The sequence below is a fragment of the Platalea leucorodia genome (genome assembly GCF_965183815.1).
Source record: "Platalea leucorodia genome assembly, chromosome: 7".
Classification (NCBI taxonomy): Eukaryota; Metazoa; Chordata; class Aves; order Pelecaniformes; family Threskiornithidae; genus Platalea; species Platalea leucorodia.
The window spans coordinates 44,779,894-44,795,497 of record NC_138829.1 but is presented as its reverse complement, the minus strand read 5'-3'; the positions used below and the strand labels follow the sequence as shown (position 1 = coordinate 44,795,497).

General features: G+C 50.7%; 1 protein-coding gene across 1 annotated transcript in view; it reads right to left on the bottom strand.

Moving 5' to 3' along the window:
* Nucleotides 1-2,817: 2,817 nt before the first annotated feature.
* CREB3L1 (cAMP responsive element binding protein 3 like 1) overlaps nucleotides 2,818-15,604 on the bottom strand; it is a gene marked incomplete at both ends in the record, with an annotated part of 44,150 nt that continues 31,363 nt past the window's right edge. The window contains 9 exons of the mRNA XM_082316861.1: nucleotides 2,818-2,854; nucleotides 3,256-3,502; nucleotides 3,978-4,098; nucleotides 8,194-8,293; nucleotides 10,705-10,773; nucleotides 12,611-12,669; nucleotides 13,485-13,634; nucleotides 14,234-14,391; nucleotides 15,345-15,423. Coding sequence (XP_082172987.1) covers nucleotides 2,818-2,854; nucleotides 3,256-3,502; nucleotides 3,978-4,098; nucleotides 8,194-8,293; nucleotides 10,705-10,773; nucleotides 12,611-12,669; nucleotides 13,485-13,634; nucleotides 14,234-14,391; nucleotides 15,345-15,423 — 1,020 coding nt within the window. The remainder of the gene's footprint in view (nucleotides 2,855-3,255; nucleotides 3,503-3,977; nucleotides 4,099-8,193; nucleotides 8,294-10,704; nucleotides 10,774-12,610; nucleotides 12,670-13,484; nucleotides 13,635-14,233; nucleotides 14,392-15,344; nucleotides 15,424-15,604) is intronic.

The window sequence follows — 15,604 nt, the reverse complement described above, 5'->3', positions numbered from 1 at the left end:
AACCAGGACAAAACCTGCCAGTTTTTGCGGATGTAAATGGACTATTAGGGGTACAGGCTGACAGCCAGCCAGGTCCCAAGTTGTTACCGATCTGAGCGCGGCTGCTCTGCTTTTACAGTTAACCGACGGATTTAAGTATTTATTCAGACCAGATGGGACCAGAGCCACGGTGCTACCAGCAATGCCTTTGTTGTACGGACCCCCGCACAGCCCCTTCATCAGAGGACCTCGTTGCACCTCATAAACTTTCTTCCATGATCTTCCTCCTTCCGAGAGGATGATGTTAGCGGTATTTTGGAGCAGGAGAAGAACCTGAGGCAGAACAGTTCTGACTTTCTCAGAACTGCAGAAGAAATCACAGTGCTGCTGAAAATAAAACATGCAAGTTTGCTTCTAGCCCCTGACAGTGAGCACGAGGTCGCAGCACTGAACCAATTCCGCACGCGTCCGGGGAACGGGACAGGCAGGCAGCAGGAGGTGAGGAGCTGTGCACGTGGGCTGGCGTGACAACCATGCCTCAATGAAAGGACCCGTCAACCCAGGGCTGATGCTGCATCTTTTTATTTTATTTTTATTTTGCTTCACTAAGCAAATGCAGAGCGAGTGATAGGAGGAAGGGAAAAGGTGGATTGAAAAAAACAAAAAAAAACCCAAACAAAAAACAAACAAGAGGGAAGAGGCAGCTGCTGGACTATAAGGGGAAAGTGAGTTGCTAACAAGAAAGAAGTTCATAGATGCCAAGCCCGCACTAATTCTTAATAAAATACAATACTGAAAATAGGATCTGAGAGTCTCCAAAATACAATATCTTAAGGGATCGGCAATAATACAAAATAAGGTTCATTATGTACAAACGAGTTCTGCTCTTGGTCTCTGTACAACGGTGGGAGTGGGAGGCACGGGGACATGCTCAGTGGAAGTGTCGGGGTGGAGGAGGGCGTGCTTGGACCCGGCAGTGGTTCTTTGTGCTGGGGTGGAGGTGGAGGATGGGGAATGCAGTGGTTTCTGGTGACCAGCGGGTCCTGTGTGAACCTCAAGAAGAGCAGAGCTATGCTGAAGGCCTTCCTCTTCCTCACCCCACTGGCCACGCATGTATGGTTGCAGCTAGCTGTGTCCAAATTTGTCCTAAATGGCTTCAGGGGGCAAAACCAGTTTTCAAAAGGGAGAAAAGAGGGATGTGAGGGCCCTTCCCTCACTTCTCCCAGTCCTTGAGCAAGAGCCATCCCATCCTTCCTCTCCAGGAAGCCCTCTCCACTCCCAGCCCGGGGGGAGAGGAGAGGCTGGGGCAGTGCAGAGTGAGTCCCGGGTGCTTGAAGAGAAGCAAGCCAGGGGAGCCTGCTGTGAGACCCGGCAGAGTGCGCAGGGCCTCCCACGTACAAACACGGGGCAGCCTGCCACATCCCAGATCTGACACTCATGTCCCACATTGTCCTTCCATCAAACGGCAGCTGAGGGAATGGAGCGAGGAGACACTTGAGCCTTTCAGCAGGGCTTTTGCCGGGGAAGAAGAAGGGTCAGAAATGGGTGTCCAGGTGCTAAAGAGGATGGCATAGGCTTGAGATGAGGTCATTTCAGCACCAAACTTGGCAAGTCTGGCCTGAAGGCTGGTATGCAAGAGTTTGCTACCTTTGGTGCCAGCACTTAGAAGGAAGAGGTCTAGAACAGTCTTTGGTGACCCTGGCCAATTCCAACATGCCACCTCTCTCTTGACAGATGTACCTGTCACCAGGGATGCCAGTATGTCCTCAGTGGCTTTGACAACACTGCTGTGCACACGGAGGATGTGAGGGGAATGATGGCTATCCGACAGCTCTCCGATGGGCTGCAGAGCTGGCCTTGGTGGTTCCTAGAAAGACACCATTCGGCATGAAGCAGAACGGGGGATGGAGAGCTGGGATGGGGATCAGGTTATGGGAGCGGGTTTCTCTCACTCACTCTCAAAGCGGGAGGCCTGCAGAATGGAAAGTGAGAAGGCCACTGACCTGGTTAGCACTGCACTGTAGGGCCCAAGCTGGGAACAGAAAGGGAAATACCACCCCTGCCAAAGCAAGGGTGCCGAGGGTGGGGAGAAGTGGGTGGTGGGGGAAAACTGTTCTCTATTTCAGCGCTCTGGTTGCCCAGAAGCTGCTGGCTAACTTTTACGGTGGTTTATCTGTCTGGGATCTGTCTCCCCCACTCCGTTTGTGTGCAGATCTTTGCAGATAGTTGGCGTGGAAGTTATGTAGCCATGTCCATCAAGAGAAAACTAGAGCAAGGAAGAACTAGGTTTTCTCTCAACGGAAGCAGAAAGTATACTAACAGATGGAGGGGAAGGAATGAGCTCAAACTCTCCAGAGCCATCTCTCCAGCACCAGCATCACCCACTCCTAAGCCCCCCAGGCAGGACAGTAAATCCAGCACTCTCTCTCTCTCCTTCAGGTGCATCTGATGTAGCCAAGGGGTACACGTCTGGGGACAGGCCCCTTGGTCTGGAGGCTTTGGGGAGTGAGCTGAATAGTTTGAGGGCTTCCCCTGATCTCCCTCCACTCCAAGGCAAGCCCATACCCATAGGGTAGTGCTCATTTAAGCAGGAGGTAAGGCCAGGAGAAAAGGGCGTCTCAGGGCTTCGCCAGACATTTATTGCTGGTTCTGGCAGTCCTGCGACTCCCCTCAGAGAGATCAGTACTAACAGGGGGGCGTGGGGAAGGGGAGGAGCTGAACCCAAGGCCAGTTTAGGAATGTCTGAATGCAGCGACCTCTCCCGCCAAGTCCCCTCAGTTGCTCGGTGAGGAGGGAATCCTGCAATCAGACAGATGAGGCCTTGAGGTCCAGCAGCTGCTACAAGTATTCAGCTGTCTCACTGGAGCTTGTCTCCCTGAGGAAAAGAAAAGACAAGGCATCAGTCAAGGTTCATTGCAGCCTCCTATGCAAATTCACCTCTCTGTGTGCCCAGCTGTTTTGCTCTGACCAGCATGGAGCCCTTCCCCAGGGCCCTGAACGACCAGCAAGCCTGGGACCACCTGAATCACCCAGTCCTCCCCACCTCTATGCCAGTGGAAGACTGCTTTATGGAGTCCCAAACTTTTGCTCTCAAAAATAAACTTGGTCTTACGCTCCCTGCCAGGACTGGCCTCCTCCAGCCACTGCTCTTCAGCTAATTGCCTGTCCCGGGCAGCTCAGCTGTCCCTAGCTTGCAGCAGAGAGGACATGCCTGCTGCTCACTCCCAGATACCATGCTGTGTTTTGGGGCTCAGAGGGTGGCCCCCACCTGCTTACCTCTCATGGAATTGCTCTTTGAGGTGGGTGAGAGTTGGGTCAGTTCGGTTCTGGTCAGGACCCTCCAGCTGGGATTTGCTCAGATATTTGGCCGTCTCATGTGTCCTGGCCAGATGAGGCCTTCCCTCCTCAGACTGCCCTTTTTTGGCCTCCCACCCCTCAGGATGGTCCATGGTTAGGAAGGAGCTATAGCTCTCTTCTAAGGAGCCAGCACCCTCATCATAGAAAAGGAGGCTCCGTGACTGAACTGGAAAAAAGGAGAGCATTGGTTAACAATGAGGACAAGGTCTCTTGCAATGGATGTGGGTCACGGTGGTGGTTTCAGCACATGCTCACCCAGCCATGGCCTTGTCCACGTGTAACTGTGCAGGAGGCCTGCTCTGCAGAATACCCACCACCCCCCAGCTTCAGGAGGCAAAGGCCCCCCTGGACACATGGCCTCTTCAACAGACAATCAATCTGCTCTGGGACTTTTCCCTCGTGTTCCTTCCTTTGACACTTGTCATGTTTTGGAACAATGGTTAGCAGAGAATGACAACAGGCCCAAACAAGGTGCTGTTATCAGAGTCTGTACCACTGACAGGCCAGGAATCTCCCCTCGCCAGAGCCCCAGCATATGGGGTAGGCACTGAGGGGAGGACGCTACCCCTGAACCCGGAGTGTCGAGAGAAGAGCTGGAAATGGTTTGACAGAGTGAAATGGAGGAACCACGTTAGACTCACTCTTACTAGTTGTGTAAATGTCTGGTGCTGGTGTTGCTTTCACTGTCTGTGATGCTGAAGAGAACTCAGGGAGACAGGGCATCAGGGATCCCAGGATCAGAACGAAGCAGAGTGCCAGCACCTAGACAGGAGATCAGCACAGAGTTAGTGCCGCTAGCCATGAGGAAACACTCCCCCCGCAGCACACGAACATGAGGCTGTGTGAGAACATGTGGTCAGGCTGACAACTGGGTCACTGTGGTCCCTCAGGGAGGGAAAGGGCTTGCTCTGCTAATCTCCGCTGCAAATCTAAGAAGGGAAGCCAGAAGCTTCCTCATGTGCTTTATTTGAAGTATTTCTGGTTCAGTAGTGAGAACTTGCCCATCCAGCTGATGAGAGATGGTGGAAGGCATAGCTAGGGAACATGCCGAGAAAGAGGGAGACTCAGCAGAAGGGATGAACTCTGCCTTGACCAAAGGGAACCTGACCATCGTCTCAGTAGGAGCTGTAGTGGGCTGTAAGAAAACAAGCTCACTGGGAGAAATCTGTGAGGTACCACAGCACATAGCAAAGTGAAGCTACTGTCCATGCGAGGACAGAAATGACAGAAGAACTGCAGCCGCCTAATACCTGAAAGCAAGAATGGAGAGTCCAAGGAAAGGGTTAAATTTACGCTTGACATGCATGTATGCTGGACCACGTGTCCGTGCCTTCTGCTGTCAGGCAGAACAGTCAGAGCTACTGGGCAGTATAAAAGGAGAGAGGCAGATGAACGCTCCCTGGAAATCCCCCTCTGGTAGGTCTGCACCTGTCTGTAAATTCTGCCGTAATAGTAAAGTTTCAGAGCGAGATGCCAGTGCGGAGCGTAAGGGACTCTACAGAGTTTAGGGAACTACCAGTACAGAGCAAGAGGGGACACATGGGAAATGATACAGAGCCAAATCCTTATCACCCAAATACCCATGTGCCATGGGTGGTATGAAACTAGCTGCCGCCAGCTCAGTGGTCAGACCGAGCACGTCAAAGAGGCAATGCATCTGTTGGTGATTTCTACTACCTATGTATAAACTAGCTAAGTCTGACCTGTGAGGACACCTGTGGGGACAGCCAGCAATTGCTTGACTGCTTTTCAGAATAGCCACCTATTTCAGAATAGCCATGCCTCAGTAACGCACAGAAGCTGGCACATCAAGGTAATTTTGACCACCAGTAGATTCCAGGAGATGTGGAAGATCAAATAATAGCACGGGGATACTATGCTATGTAAAGAGGGATTTTAATTGTCTAGACTCTTTGTGGCTATTTTTAAAGTAAGGCAACTAAATGTGGACAGCATAGATGCTGTCTAAGCACATCATATCTGGCACACAAGGCATTTAGAACCCTTATTCCACAAAAACAGGGGAAAAAATAAATTCTGAATAGATGTTGCTTGGAATTATCATAGCCAAACACACAACTTCCAGAAAGGGGAGCCAGCCCTGTGAAGCCTGTTCTTCTCTTCTAAAACAAAACAGGCTTTATGGGCTGGGAAAGAGCAGTGTACTTAACATCTTGCTTTAACATGGCTTTCAACTGGGGCTTTGCAAACCAGCATTGTTTTTACTCTGTTTTGTTTCAGGTTAACTCTGATGCTCTGATTCGGTTCCAGTTCAAACTCTGTAACACTTCATAACAATAATTCTTGGTTTGACTCTGAGTACCACTCATCTCGCAGCTTTTGACCATCTCACCATTTTGACCTCTTAAAAAGCAAGGGAAACTAAGCTAGAGGAAACTACTGCAAAACCAGTTGGTAAGGTGGAGGCAAAATTAATCAAAAAATGACATTCTGAGAGCGTAGTTATCAAATGGTACACTGTCAAACTGGGAGGATGTAGCAGATGGAGTAGCAGAGAGATCCGTTATGGCTCTGGCAAGATTCAACATTTTTAAGCTTGACTTGGATGATGGACTGTATCAAATCTGCAGATGGGAGAGACTACAAGCAGACTGGCTTTTGGTCAGGATTCAAGTTCAGAATCACCTTGACCATGGGGAGAAGTGGTCCAAGAAACAGTGAGGAGATCAATACAGACAAATGCCAAGACCTGCTGAGACCTGCGAGGTGGCAGGACCGATTAACAGAGGAAACACATCAGCAGCTACGTGGCCAGGCAGCTGTTCTACAGAAGAGGATCTGGGACTTAAAATGGAGCACAAGGTGGGCACAAGTCGGTGTCACTTTGCAAAGGGCAAATCTCAGCCTGGGCAGTATGAACAGGCTTTCTGGCTGCCTGGCTGGCTCTGTACTGGCCTTCAGGTGGAACACTGTGTCCAGCTTTGGGCCCTGTACTTCCAAAAAGATGTGGGGCAATTGGAGGAAGTTTGGAAGAGAGCTCTGGGAACAAGCAGTGATTCAGTAACTCAGCCTACAAGGGAAGACTGAAGAAATCGTAGTCATTTAGCAGAGCAGGCTGAAGGGAGTTGCTCGAAAACAACACTTTTCAAATATGTAAAATGCAGCTGCACAAAGGGAGGGTAAACTGATCCTGCTTACAGTGGGCAGAAGTTGTAATAGGCTTAAGCTGTTGCAAGTAAGACTGAGATGAGATAGCACGAAGGCTTTATCTGAGAAAGATAACAAAGCATTGGAATGGTTTGCCTGAGGAGGCTGAGGACTGCTCATCACTGGAGGCCTTCAAGAACTGGTCGGACAAATATCCAGCAGGAATCACACAGGGCTAAAAAAGAAGGGTACTCTGCTCCACTCCCATGCTGCAAGGCATGATGATTCTACATATCTGTCGTGATAAGGAGCGCTGTATTTGAAAATGGAAAATGGGAACTCGGAGGCCTGTGAGAGGAACTGGCCACAGATGATAGAAAAGCAAATTACAAATTCTTGAAATGCTTCAAAGCTAGGAAGCCTGAGAGAGTTGGTGTGTGGGCTGGGATGCCATGGAACGAAGGGAGTAGCAAGGAGAGATAAGACATTGTTGGGAAGCTAAATTAGGTATTTTATCAGCCTATAGCACAGGAGATGTCTGGAAGGCACCTCTCCTGAACTTGCTCATTCCAGGCAGTAGCGATGAAGAACTGCTGGAGCCAGGGGTGCTCTGATGAGCTGCTGCATTAAGGAGCAATGAGTCACTGGGCCCAGCTGGGTCACACCCGAAAATGTGGAAAGAACTTGGGAATGAAGCCACAGAGCAGCCAAGAGAAAAGACAGTCATTAAAATCTGGTCTGACATGGGGGCAGCAAAGAGTAGCAAAAGTTTGAGCAGATTTTGAAAGGAGAAAGTGCTGGAAATTACAGAGCAGGGTCTCTAGAACCAAGGAAACTGATTGAACCAAGAGCGAAAAACAACCCCTCAGGACACTGAGGTTGCTGAGAAAGTGGGGCAAGCACCTCATCATCTGTTTGCCTTTCATGACTGCTAACAGTACAGAAGTGATAACTAGATATAGATAACTAACTTTGACAAATTTGTCTCACGCAGCTACTATGACAATCCTGCAAAGGCATCACAGGGTTGAAGGTTATATATTCATCATGGATAAGAAACTTTTCCCCTGGCAAAAAATGAAGAATAAGCAATTAACTCTAGTTATGGCCACACACTGGCATGCCCCAAAGCTCCACAGTGAAGCCAGTATTGCTTAACCATGATCCTCTACTACGAGAAATAAGAGGCAAACAGGGATTACTAAAACCAACAGACAACCCCGAATCATTTTGGTTAGTCAAAAGGGCAAATGAAGAGAATTCCAGCTGGATTTAACAAAGCCTGATGTGCTTGCCTATAGCAAGAACAGATGCCACTTCTTGCTGATAAACTCAAGGTAATGCCCACTGGGAGGAATTCTTGAACTGTTCATTTGCCCTGCTGAGTTCAACATTAAGCATTACCAACTCAGCAAAAGAAAACTCTACCCATTACAATGGAAGCTCATTGAAGATTTTTGCTGAATGTCAAAAATTATTTTTGCTAATGAAAAGCAAACAAAGTGCTGTTTTCCCCAAAGAGCAAGACAGTGAAAATGCAGGAATTATTCTAATGCTGTTGCATGAACAACTAACACTACTGATGTGTGTGTGACACAGGGCCCAGTTCTGGTGACTCTTAACACAAAAGGAGAGAACAGACGTAACAAGCAACACAGCTGGGCAGCAGGGAAGAGGGCAGAGACAGGCAATCGACAAAGCTGTCTGGGGAAGCATGGCCAATAAGGAAGATGGAAGTGAAGCTCATACCATTAGACAGGTCCCAGTCTGCGTGGAAGCCATTTTGTAAGGTCTGGAGACTTTCCCAGCTACCAGAGCCTGCAGCTTCTGTAACTGCTGGAGCAGAGTCCTAGGATAAGAAACAACCCAAATCAAAACTCGATAAGGAGGTAACAGCCAGTAAGTGATGCAAGAATACCACTACCCCTTTCATATTTTACCTTGATTTTCCCTTCTTGTGAAAACAAGTATCTCCCTTGCTGTATCTTGCCCAAGTTCTCTGACCAAACAGGCTTGGGAAGCACGAAACAAAAAAGGGTGAGTTTGAGATATATAGTGTGCAGGAACTGTGGGAAGAACGGCCTCAAGATGCCATTACGCTGTGGTAACCCCCTGCAGCACCTTCCCTTGGTCTCCTCACCGGTAGATCCACCACAACCTTCACTGCAACTACCCACCATTATGAATGTCCCACTCATTTAGGAGTCCTGGCTGCCTCAAGGCCCAGCCAGTCATCTCCCAAAGCAATGGAGAGGCGAGCTACCATGAAAACCAAGCTCTGGGACAGGGGCTGAACTTTGTAGTCAGGTCAGACATTGAGCACAGGCCCGCCTGCTTCCACTTCACTCGAAGACACATGCTCTGCAGCTCAACCTGTGCCCCAAACCATATGGTGGAGAGAGAAACAAAAAACAGTTTTGATCCCCTCCAGCTTCTTCAGTCTTGGAAAACTCTGCAGAGGGATGTGGGCAAAGCCAAATCTTGAGTTCAGCAATTAATTCATTCTCTGGCTGCCCCAGCTGGACCACATGCTAAGGTCTCTCTGCCCCATTTAACTGAACATGGGCATTGGCACACATAAGCACGGAACAGTGGTAGGTGTGTTGTTAGTAAAAGTCACCGAACCCTTCACTGGGCTGGTGAAGAAATCTGCAATGAGGGAGACTACATAGCACACAGTTCCCAAGGGCTGCAAGTTACTGAAATGCAGACTACTGAGTGTTTCCCCCTGGGAGCACTGACTGTTTTACACAAATATGTTTGAGCTTTTATAAAATGCCAGGTCCTGGAGCCAGGAGATTGCAGGAGAATCCCAGCTTTATCTCTTTCCAAATCCTTTTCTGCTCCTTGTACATGTGGAGAGTAGCACAGAGCATCCCACTGGCAGTACTTGAAAACCAAACCCAATCAGAAAGAACACAATGTGTATTTTGAAAAAAAAAACCTCTCCTGGCTTTTAGGTCAATCTCCTGATTTTGCAGGGTGGGGCTCAATCTTTTTCAGCAGCAGAGGCTGCCTGCACTCCAGCGAGGCCGGGCAGCAGGCTGTGCCCCGTGGATGAGAGCCGCTGGGCAGCTGTGTCTCCAGCAGATGGGAGGCTCCGGCCATGCACAGACCTCAGCCAGACCATGCCTGACAGTCCCTGGTCCTGGCACCAGTGGCTGGCCTGGAAGCCAGGGCCACAGGACTCGTGTCACAGATGGGAGGAAGGAGTGCAGCAAAGCCTCAAGGAGTACTCCATGAGCTGCAGTGGTAGCAGAGGGGTGGGTGAGGGGACTGGCTCTCTGGCTGCGGTTCTCCCCTTCAATTCGAGCTGGGGGTGATCGAAGCGGGGCTATAGAAATGAGCTTCCCCCTCAACAGCCCTGCAGCTGACCCTGCCCTTGCTCACACCTATTGCACCCCGTAAGAGAGAGCAGAGCTGGGCCCTCCTCCAGCTCCTGCTGCCCATCCCCACTGCAGGGAGGGGAGACTTCATTATTTGCTTCCAAGGAAGCAAATTCCCCTGGTGATCAGTCGGCCAGCTCTGCGTATTAGGAGCACAAGCGCTCACCAGATTGTTGGGCAAGGGAGCCAGGGGCCTTGCTTTGGGGCTGTGGGAACAGCTTGCTTCTTTCAGGTGAGCAGCAGCAGATGGGAGGGAGATTCTTCAGGCTTGCTTTGCAAGGGGAAGAGGCAGGGCAAGGGCTGGGGTACCACATGCACAGGGAGTTGCCCTGGATTTGGTGGGAGCTGGGATCTCTGCCTTTGTTAGAGGAATTTCCCTGTATTCACCAAGTCTGTTCAGCTCTCTCTCAAGAGAAACCTGAAACAGGCACATTATGCCCAGGACCTTGTATTCCTCCAAAGAGCCCAAGAGCAGAAACAGTGGGTCTGAGAGGCTGGTGTGAGGGACCTCCCTCAGTGCAGCTGCCCTGGAAGCAGCCAGAGGCCTGGAGGGCAATGGGGAGGGCAGCATGAGCCCAAAGGGCTGCAGGGAGAAGGAGGAAGAGATGTGAGAAACGCGCCTTCCCTCCCTCCCTCCTCTTGCTGCAGCGCAGCCTGGCCGTCCCAACACAAACATTCCAGGCTCGCTAACCAAACCCAGCTGCCTCGCTGCTGCCACGGGCCGAAAACCAGCGCCTCACCGAGCAGCGCCCATCCCGCCAGGAGCTGGGGGAGCCTGCCTTTCTCTTCTCACCTCCCTGCCCCAGCACCCCCCTAACTTCCCTTCCTGCCCACCCTGCCCTGCCCACAGAGGGTCAGGTCTAGCCCCTCTTACCTGTTTGCATTTTCTAAGGTCTCCACTTTTTTCCAGAGTTCATTGTTTTCTGTTGTGTATGTCTCAACCCTGCAGGAATAAAACCCATAGCTGGTTAGTTACAAAGGCCAGACAGATAAAGCAAAAGCAGTCCTTGCCTCTCTCAGGGTGTGGAGGCTCAGTGGCCCCATCCATCACCTGCAGATATGGTCCTGGAGCCAGGTGTCCCTGGCCTGCCTGGCTGCCGCCAGCCCCAATGGACCAGGGATGAGATTGCAGGTGGACAGTTACACCTGACATTTCCCAGTTCAGGCTTTCCCGAGGGCTGGGAGAGTCAATAGCACCCAGTTACAGGCAGGTCAGGTCAGGACAGACCCAAAGTTATGCAGGCATTTCCATCACTTCCAAACCCCGCTAAGGAGCATGGAAAAGGAACAGGGGGACAAATTCAAACTTCTCCTACTCAGACTGAGAATCTGCCGTGGCTGCGCACCTTGCATATGAAAACCAGGCAGTTCTGTGCAAATGCTGGGCCAGCTCCAACTGCAGGCACTTGAGGGCAGCAGAGAACCTGCAGGCTCCCTCCCACTGCTTCAGAAGGGAAAGTGGTTCGGCTGCACTTGGGGCGAGGGAGGGGGAATGCCTCCAGGCCCGGAGGAAGGCAGGCCAGGGACACAGCCTGATCCTGCTGGAGGTTTCCAGCACAGCCTCCGAACCAGGCGTTCCGTGTAAAAACTGGGCTTGCAGCAAAGGTGAAGGTGAAGTGAACGGTGAAGGGCCCAAGTACAGGTTTTGACAAACCAGCTCTTACAGAAAGCCAAGCTGACCAAAGACTTGTTGCATTAAAAAAAATCACTGAATGCTGCTTTTGGTTCACATTTAAACCTGGCATTGTTTGAAAGCCATCTGTCACAGCAATGTGCTAGCGTAACAAACCACTGAGTACATACAGGCACCACAGCCATGTCTGGGGAAGAGGCCCCAGCACAGAAAGCCCTGGACCTGCCACTTGAGCAAGGCCAGCCAACTCCCCAGCCCCGGCTTGAAGGATCTGGGTGTCATTAGCTGGAGGTGATATGCTCTGATGCCTGGAAACACACATGCATGATGAGGTGCTGCTTATGGAAGGGCATGAGAACTTGAAGGTGCCTTGAGTCATCTGTTTTCATTCAGCATTTCTACAAACTTAGAGAATATAAACAAATAGCATCAGGGAGAAGAGTTAATTAAGGTTGGATTTGGCGGTTGTTTTTTTCCATTTTGCTGATCTTAGGTGGTGTTAATAACGGGGAAGAAGATGGTATTTAAACAGAAACGTGAATTTGCACCTGGATCCCGGTGTTGTTCTTTGCCTGGGAATGCCCATCAGGGGCTGCTAGTACAGAGAGGATCACAGGATCAGGCCCTCAAGAGTTATTTTCTACCCTGTCAGTGTCATGTGATGTCACCTTAGGCTTATGCCTGCCGTACATGCAGGACCTCAGGGTTGCAAGGAGAAAAACAAAGCTCACATAGGGAACAGCGGAAGGGGAGGGAGTGTGGGGAATAACTGTAGTGCAAGGTTTTTCTTGCTATCAAATACTTGTGTGTCCACCTTTATGGGAAAGAGAGGGGGGAAAAGACGTGGTCAGTGCCCTCAGAGGGCCTGCTGCTTATGGGACAGACAAAATAGAAGCAACTTCTAGTGGGGAAACATGACTCTTACCCAAAATCCTACCTTGTTGGCAGCCAAAATGTCCCGTGTTCTGCAGGGGACCAGCCAAACCAAGCAGTTGGAAACACAAGGTTTCTAGAGCAATCTTTATCCTGCAAGAGGATTTCTAGGAGGGAGGGGAGTAGAGGCAGGATCCCAAACCAAACTTCTTTTGGGGGCTGTACATGGACAGGGCTCCTTTTTCAAAGGTAAGACTGAGAAGGAGAAACTTACTTTTTCTCTAGACATTCCACATATTCTTTCTTCTTCCTGCGACTCTCCTGAGCAGAGATCTGTGAGGGGGGCAGTCATCAGAGAGGAATCAGTATCATAAGCCTCTAGACATTTCTTTGTGGCTCCCTCATCTTGTCTGTTCCCTGCACACACAGCACCCTAAAGGTAAATGGGGAAGTTGCCTTCCAGTCTGCCATTGCTACTGGTCTCCAGGCCAAAACTGGGAGGGATGGATGCTGTGAGTATGCAGCCTTCTTTGGCCTGTAGGCCACAACAATTTGTTGCAGTATGCCTGACCCCCTCACTGCTGAGAGCATCTTTAGGGCTGCTTTGAACTCCCCTGACTCACATGGGTATGTATGTGCTGTGGCCATCTGGGCAGATTCTGCCCCAGACCACTTCTGAGTCACTGGGTGACTAATGCAGGGTCTCATCATTTCTCCCACGGGATGCTTTCTAATCACAGCCTAAAGTCTCACAGCCTCTGCCTGGCTAATGAGCTCTGTGCATCACCCATCCTGCACCATGCAATGGCTCTTGTTTCCCTGCCCCTCCAGCAAGGCCTGACCAGGCCGGTTTCTCTGATCCGTGATGCCTTAGCTTGTGGGCCCCATCCCAGGCCACACACTCCCAGGAGCCGGGCTGGAAGCCACACTCCCCAGACAGGGCTGCATGCACAGCATTCATGCACAGATGCCCCATGGCACCATTTCTGTGGGTTGGGAGGCTCGTGCCAGTGCACCAAAGGCAGGGTCCCACCTTCTCTGAGCTGCACTGCAGCTGAGAAGGTGAGGGTAACTATAGCGTTGGTCAGCTGAGGATGCTCTGGAATCATGGGAACTGCACAGTTGTTACATTTTTTGCAAATAGTCACCTTGTTCTTGATTTTCCTCCTGACCCTCTTCAGTGCTTTCTCCTCTGCTTTGGTGAGGGGCAGCTTGGTAGGAATGGGGTAGCCCTCGGCAATCAAGGTGCGTTTCTCCTCTTCAGTCAAGAGCAGTGGGCCAGAGGTCCCTTGTAACTTCTGAAACACACAGAGAGTAGCCACCAGCGTCAGCAAGGAGTTCTGTGCCAGTGATCCTCCTTAAAGCCTTGCAGAGCAGCTAGTGGCTCAGTACAACTAGGTGCAGGGCAGTGTTCTTTCCTGCTCTCAACCTGATCCTGGGGGCACAGCTCAGCAGCTGCCTTCCTCTTTTACTTGAGAGGGCATCTGCTCCTTCATGGCTGGCTACACATTTGCACTGCAGGACCCCACCAAAGAACTTTTGGGCAATGGTTAAAAACCAGAATGTTATGGGAATTCTTGGTTATTCATTTCTCTTCCATTAACCTCCTCAGAAAGTCCTCCAGTGCATGGTCCACTTCCCAAAGTATGGGGTGAAAGACAGCACTTGCTGAAACAAAATAGCTGCTGGTACGCATTGTGCAAGACTCTCCTCACTCCTGTGAGCACCATCCTGTCCCCCCACCCCTGTGCTAGGACATCACATTGCCTTGCCAAAGCATTTCAGTTTGGAGACCTTAACAAGGGCAGGATCCCCCCACATGAGCCTTGGAAAGCCTCCAGCCCCCTCTGAGCACCAAGGAGCCCTGTGTCCCAGTGACATCCTGCTGCCTCCTTACGTGTGGTGCCGTGAGGAGAGGTGAGGAGGAGATGGCAGTAGAAGAGCGAGCAGCGGGCCGGGCTGGGCTGGAGGGAGGCAGGGACCGGGGGCTCTGGGATCCGTCGCTGTCACTGCCATGGCTGCTGGGTGGAGTTGGAGGCATCTGCACCAGGTCATCTACTGAGAAATAAGGACATCAATTCAACGGCTGTCATGTCAGCCTGTTGGTGCAGGCACAGGGCCCTGAGCAGCAACAGGAGAAGGCACCACCATAACACAGCACAGAAAGGAGAGGGTGATGAGTCTCACAAGATGGGGTGGGTCTGAGAACAAGGCTGGACTGAGCACTGCCCAAGACAGAGATGAGGCTGACCTCAAATGTGCTAAACTAGGAACTGCAGGAGTCAGAGAGCTGGCAGGGGCTTTGCCAAGACACTGAAGGTATTTACAAAGCAATAAGGTACTCCGGTGTCAACCAAAATGGAGTACAAAGCCCGTGACGTTTTGCTCCATAGCCTGTTCACAAGTACAGGAAGCTCTGTAAGAGAAGAGCTCTTCCAAAAGCACCACAGGGCTGACACACTTGCCAGCACACTTGATCCAAAGGGGCTCTGGTCACTCCGTTGGTTGCCAAGCACTTGAAAACTGTCCCCACTTTGTACTGGAGAGCCCTGGGGGCCTTAATGGAGGTGGGAATATGCCTAAGGAATGTCTCTCTGCGGCAGTGGGAGTTCCTGTAGTGCTTTCATTTGTGCATCGGCAGATTTTCAGATGCTTGGGTTTCTTTCAAATTAAACTGGATCCTGAATTTCCTGACTTTCAGATGGTTGTTTTTGGATAACACTACAGTCCCTCTGAGGATTTTAAAGGCATTCTTGCATATTTCCAACTCTGAGGTAGCCTGTTTTGCCTGGGAGTCCCTGTCTGAACAATTCTGTGCATGGCTGCTGATCCAGACACTGATCTGAGTTGGAACAGTGCAGTGCTCACTCCTCTATTGGTCTGTGCCCCAGTATTACCTTGCATGCATGGCTCTGCTCTCAGGTGTTTTCTTTCCTCCCTGTATAATAATATCTATATCTGAGTAAAATAGAGGGATGTAAGTTGACCAGCAAATTCTATCTTCTTACCTGCAGGTACATTTAGAAACTGGTTCACCTCTTTGGGTTCAGCTTTGATCACAGGTGCTGGAGTCATTTCTATGGGAGTCTGTGGAAGAGAAGCAGAAAGAGCTCTTGGGTGCTGCCACCTGCCCTGCCCAGAGGGCTCCTGCCAGTTCTGCTCACAGCCGCTGCTCCCCTGCTCTCTGTACTGCCCCATCTCATAGCTCTGCCCCGAAGCAGCCTCTCACTACATATAACAGAAACCAGGAGTCCAAACATAAGCCCCC